The sequence below is a fragment of the Cystoisospora suis genome (genome assembly GCF_002600585.1).
Source record: "Cystoisospora suis strain Wien I chromosome Unknown contig_178, whole genome shotgun sequence".
Taxonomy (NCBI): domain Eukaryota; phylum Apicomplexa; class Conoidasida; order Eucoccidiorida; family Sarcocystidae; genus Cystoisospora; species Cystoisospora suis.
Window position 1 is genome coordinate 8699 of NW_027152980.1, and position 6368 is coordinate 15066.

At 40.1% G+C, this 6368-nt stretch overlaps 1 protein-coding gene across 1 annotated transcript; it reads left to right on the forward strand.

Annotated features, from left to right (window-relative positions):
• Positions 1 to 331: 331 nt before the first annotated feature.
• Positions 332 to 6027, forward strand: CSUI_000431 (alpha catalytic domain-containing protein; the record flags this gene model as incomplete). The annotated part of the gene is made up of 7 exons (XM_068060665.1): positions 332 to 469; positions 1078 to 1132; positions 1487 to 1624; positions 2712 to 2776; positions 3806 to 3878; positions 4650 to 4738; positions 5859 to 6027. The coding sequence occupies exons 1-7, from the start codon at positions 429 to 431 to the stop codon at positions 6025 to 6027; spliced, it is 630 nt and encodes a 209-aa protein (XP_067927359.1). The 5' UTR covers positions 332 to 428.
• Positions 6028 to 6368: the final 341 nt, after the last annotated feature.

The window sequence follows — 6368 nt, forward strand, 5'->3', positions numbered from 1 at the left end:
TTTCTTCCTGGCCCTTTCAAACAGATCTGCACGAATCTCCACCTCTCTTCGGGTGTAGATACTACTGGCAGACGCACATCTCCCCAATACATCTCTCTCTCTATATATATATATCTATATATATATATAAATAAATTCAACCATGCATACATATGTTTATCCATGTAAATACACATATACATCCATGTATACGGCATGTAGATGTAATTACGTATGTGTTTCTCTCTATCTCTTTATCTCTGTCTCTGTCTCTCTCTCTCTCTCTTTCTCTCTCTATCTATCTATCTCTGTATATGTCTATAGGTCTGTGCATGTGTGTGGGTATGGGTAGGTACGGTAAAGAGAACAGCGGAGGGATTTACTTCGAGGAGGGTGGAGATACAGGCTGGGGAAGGAAGTTCTCCTTTCACAAGAGACAAGTGCGACAGATGATCATAGACGCTGCCCTCTCCTTCATAGAAAATTACAAGTAAGTGCAACACACATCCACTTCACTCATCCCCCCCCTCTTCTTTCTCTCTTTCTTATCTCTCTTTCTTTCCTTTTGCTTTCTTCACCTTCGCATTCTATATAGATACGTGTGTGTCTGTATAGACGTAGATACATATGTACATAGGTGCATGTAGTCTTATGATGGGATAGCTCCTAGAGTCGTTTCTCTTCAGCTTCGTTGACTGTGTGCTTATTAGCTATCACTTTCTCTCTCTTTCTCTCTGTCTATCTATCTGTATAGATAGATATCTGTGTATCAGAGTCTGTGTCTTCGCTGTAAGAGAGAGAGAGAGGCGTAGTGATCGAGTGAAGAAGAGAGAAGCTAGAATGAGCAGAATGACTGACAAGCATTCCTTCTCATTACTTGGTGTCGCCAGTCCTTGTCTATCACTAGACGTACTACTCCCTAGTCTGCAACTTCTCTCTCCGTCTCTCTTTCTTTCTTTTTTTCTTTCTCTCTTATGTATAGAAGTGATAGACAGATAGGTTCATTGTTTACGTGAGGAGGAGGGATGAAAAGAAAAGAGGAAATCTTTCATTTCTCTCTTTTCTTTCTTTCTTTCTTGTTTTGCTTTTTGCTTGTAGAGTGGATGGGCTTCGCTTTGACTCTGTTCACAATATGCCCTGGGATCTACTCCAAGTAAGAGCCAAGAAAAGAAGAAGAGAAAGAGAAGATAAGGAGAAAGAGAAAGAAGGACAAGAAGATCGATCATAAGGAAAGATAAGAAGAGTCTGCTTGTACCTCTAGGAACTCCATGGAGACAGGAGTGACACAAAGAAGAAGAAGAAGACCCACATGCCTGGAGCCCCTCACAAGAATGACAAAGAGGAAAGTCGGTCTTCTTAAAAGAAAGAGTGAGAAAGAAAGAAAGGTCCTTAAACTTGAGAGAGATTTCCGTTGCATATCAGCGACCTTGTATCGTCGTCAAATCTTTTCTCTTCCTTCTTTTCTTTTCTTGTTTTGTGTATCTTCTGCTTTTCTTCTTTTCTGTAGGAGATGACGTATGTGATAAGGAGTAAACATCCTTCAGTCATTTTAATAGCTGAAGTGACACCCGAAAATCCCCAAATTTGTAAAGGCGCGGGGTTCGATTCCTGCTGGATCCATTCCGCCTATTACGATGCAGTCAAAGTAAACACCTCAACACGCTCTTCTTCTTCTTTTCTTCTATTTCTTCTTCTCCTCCTGTCTCTCGTTCTTCTTCTTCAGTTTCTGTTAAGCTTCGTGGAGCACGCCGTTTGTTTCTTCTTGGGGCGTATCGATCCCGAATCGATCTGTCTGTGTCTCTATGTGGATAGAGAGATCGACTGAAGATAGAGATGTAGGAGAGCGGGAATGTGTTGCTGTTTCTTTCTTTTCCTTCAGATAAACATATCGAGATAACGAGATAGATTTATCTACATGGAGTTAGATAGATAGATAGATTAAAGATAGATTAAAGATAGATAGATTAAAGATAGATAGATTAAAGATAGATAGATTAAAGATAGATAGATTAAAGATAGATAGATTAAAGATTAGAGATAGAACGGACCGTGGAACGGTTTGTGACTAAGTAGATTTCTCTCTATTTATGCCCCTAGTACCGCCACTGTATTTGTCTGTAGGCTTCTATATATGTGAATATCGAATGGATATCTATCGATGTCTTCTCTATACGTATGTAATAAATACATATCTATATTTATATATATTTGTCTAAATATAGATACGGTTTCGATAGGAGGTGTATTTGTAAGCAAGCAGCGGTTTGCCACAAGCCTTCATCTTTATGTCCCTTCGACCTCTTGCTTCATTTTTCTTCTTCTTCTTGACCTTCTTCTTTTCTGTTTCTCTGCATCGACTCTCTCCACTCTTTCTTTTTTCCTTTCCTTCGTCCATGATACAGATACCTAGATAGTCGATAGACCAAAGATCAATAGATAGGCAGAGAGAGGAACGGGGTCTTCTATGTACATACGCCGATAGACATACATAGATATATATATATATACATATGCATAGATGCGGATACATGCTACGACGTGTTGCCTACCTTTACGTCACTGTATATACATATATGTGGATGTCTACAAAGACACATGTATATCATACTTTGGTAGCATCTTGCTTTTTTTTCTTTCTTCTCTTCGTGTGCTCTTCTTCTCGTCGTCACCTCGGCATGGGAGAGCAGTCTGTTTGCTCTCTCTCTCTCTTTTTCTTTCTTTCTTTCGTCTAGATCACAAGAGGCCAGGACGGCAACTATCATGCTGATATGCTTAAAGCACTCATCGATATCCACAGGCGAGCCTCTCACGCACATCTATACATCCCTAGATCCCTACCTCTCTCTGTAGACGTAGAGGTAGAGAGAGAGAGAGAGAGATACTTAGATCAGTTGTACTTGGTGGATCTGTATCAGACATGTAGAGGGCCCGTGCACATGGAGAGAAGTATCTTTTCCTTCACTTCAACAAGCTTCGTCTCTACACTTACTTATATACCTAAAAGTGTTTATGCATGTATACACAAAGAGAGATAGATAGATAGATTCAAAGTCGATATTTCAGGAGAGAAGGAGAAGGACTGGCTAATGTGCTTTTGTTTTTTCTTCTTCGTCCTTTTCTTCATCGTCCTTGTTGGGGCGAGGAAGAAAGAATAAGAAGGATTTTCTCTTCTTTTCTTTCTCTTTTCTTCTATCATGACAAGATATCTTACTCTCTTAGAAGAGAATGATAATAAGAATGAGGTAGATCTCTCTCTCGAGACCCACCTACCTCTCTCTCTCTCTGGCGGTATAGATGCATGTATACACATACACATAACTACGTTTAACTGGTACACCTATACGTATAGAGACTTCGAGGGTGATAAGAGTTGAAGAAGTCCATGTCTATCTTTACTCTATCTTTGATCTATCTGTAGCTCATCTTTAATCTCTCTCTAGTCTATCTATCACCGATCTGGTAGAGAGACGCGAGGGAGGAAGAATGATCGCAGTGGCTCTTGAGAGGTATAGAAAACGCATATGCAACTTCTCTCATTCCTACTACAATGGCTACTCTATGAATGATCTTCTTCACACCGCATGAGGCCCCTTCTGTGCATGTAAGTAGAAGAAGGAAAAGAGTCTTCTCTTCTCTTGTTTGCTTCTGTCTTGGGAGTGCATATCTCCCTCTCTTCAAGATCTTCTTTTCTTTTCTTCTTTTCCAAGGTCATCTTCGCGGCGCCCTTGGGTCTATCTGAACTCTTTTCTCCTTCGTCTTCTTTCTTTTTTCTTGTGTTTCTTCTTTTTCTTTTTCTTTCTTTCTTTTTCTTTTTCTTTTTCTTCAGAGGGTTTGTAAAGTCGCACCAGTGCATTAATTCGGTTCTCGGCAGTCACGATCAAGCTGGGAATAAACAAGGAGTAAAACATCACTTGCATGCATACAAAGATATATATATATACATATATATACATATACATACATATCATACATACATATACATACATACATAGGCATACATACAAAGGCATACATACATAGATATTGTACTACTCATATATGGTGAAGATATGAATCTTCACTTTCGTCTACTATGAATAGATGGATATACATAGACATACATATTATTCATATGTCTGACTACATAGACAAATAGAGGCTAGGCATGTATGCGGTTCGATGAGAGGAACAAGCACACATGAGCTATTTCATCTACATCGTACATGACGTAGAAGTATCTACAGACGCTCCTGTATATACAGGTATATGCAGGCTTACTAAGAGTTAGATGGATAGACCTTCGTCACGTAGAGACACACGCGTACGACACTGTGGATATCTCCTGTATTCTTTCATCTTTGGACTAAATAGATATATAGATATATAGATGTGTGTATGTAGGATAGTTAGAGACATCATACATGCAGACTCGTGTACACATACATGGATGCCTAGATACATATATACTGTATGTGTATCTTCTTATCGCTGTAGCTTCTCTCCTCTATTCGTACTACCCGAAGACATGCATACATAGAGGGATCTAACAGATAGATAGATAGATTAAAGATAGATAGATAGAGGGGTATCTGTACTGCGTGAGTGTGAGCCTATGTATGTCTCTGTAAATCTGCATGTCTGTATGATTCGAGGTTGCATTTTCTCTGTGGTGTGCATGCATTGACTGACAGGGAAGAACAGATGGGCGAGCAGGGAGGTACTTCGTCGATCTCTTCGGGGGACGAAACAACTGGCATAGCCGATCTCAATGTAGAATGTGGTATGTAGACAAAACAAGAAGAAGAAAAAGTAAAGGGAGAAAAAGAGGAAGTCTTTGTTCTTTTCTTCTCTCTTCCCTCCTTCTTTTGACCTCTCTTCTTCTCTTTGTCTTTCTCCTCATCGTCTGTGTGTTTTCTCATTGATTTGGTGTGTCTCTTCAGTCGCCTGCTAAAATTTTCTTCCTCCAGACCGACGTCTACTTATCTGACTCTATATAGAGATATCTATGGATATCTGTCTATATCTATCCATGTATATATTTGTATGTGAAGACGGGTAGATAGCTACGTAACGCGTCGTCACGGATATGAGGTGTATCCACAGTCTAGCTAGCTAGGCGCTAGCACGGAGACAGAAGGGAAAGAATAAGGGGAAGGCAAGAGAATTTATAGTTGTATATATATATACATACATGTATTTGTTTCTATCTTTCGTGCATGTATTGAAGCAGATAAAACTCTATACATGATCCGCCTCGAAGTGTATGTGTACACACCTTGATATATATATATATATATATGTGTCGGAAGGGAGGTATATATGGCTCGTTGTATAGGATGGCATGTATGTCTAGATGTGTAGCGTGGCAAGCAGCAAGAGGTCTTCTGTAGAAGGAAGGATGAGATGCAGGAGAGAATCGACGTTAAGAAAATGGTGCATCGATCCGTGTAAAGAGACATTCGATACAGCCAAGAGGAGAGGGGGAAGACTACTATGACAACTTCTACTCCTCCCTCGTATAGACAAGAAAAAGAATAAGAAAGAACACCATTCATCCTTTCAACCTAAAGAAGCGGACATGAGGAATTAATCGACACGTCGTCCGTCTCTCTCTATAGAACGCCCTTATTGTTGTCTCTATCTATCAAAGTATACTTTCCATCTCTCTACTCGATGTATCTATCTTTGATCTATCCATCTAGCTACTTACCTGTTCGCTCCCTGTATTTCCACACATATCGCCTCTCTCTATATATATCTATGTATATCTGTATGTCTATATAGGCATAGGCAGTATATCTGATGGATCTAGGCGTTTTGTCTTCCTTTGATCGTTTCTTTCTTTCTTTTTTGCGTGTCTGGATATGTATCGATCTATGTATATCTGTCTATGTGTGTAGGTACAGCTTACAGGCGATGAGTCGAGGCCTTCCGATGCTTTTTATGGGGACGGAGACGCATCAAGATCAATGGTGGAACGTCGACCCTCCTCACATGATGGATTGGCACCTCGTACAAACTCGCGACGTCTTAGCCCAGCAAATGACGAAGCTAGTAAGCTTCCCATAGACAGATATGAATATACATAGATATATACTCCCTTCTCTATTGGTAGAGTAAAGATAGATAGATAGATAGACTAACGAATAGAGAGATAGATAGATAGATTGATGACCTCTTGTGTATGAGGAGGAGGATGGAGTGCGTGTTGTTTTGGTCGACGCGCGCTTGTCTCGAGCGAGGGTCGACATGAATGAAATCCGCCTGCTAACTTCCCTCTCTCCTCTCTTTCTCTCTTTCTATACTTTCTCTATGTTTCTAAGGAGACGGCGTCTTCTCTTGTCTTTTCCAGTTGATTCTGTTTAGACCCTTATCACCTTCATTAGGGTTCTCTCTCTCTCTCTCTTTCT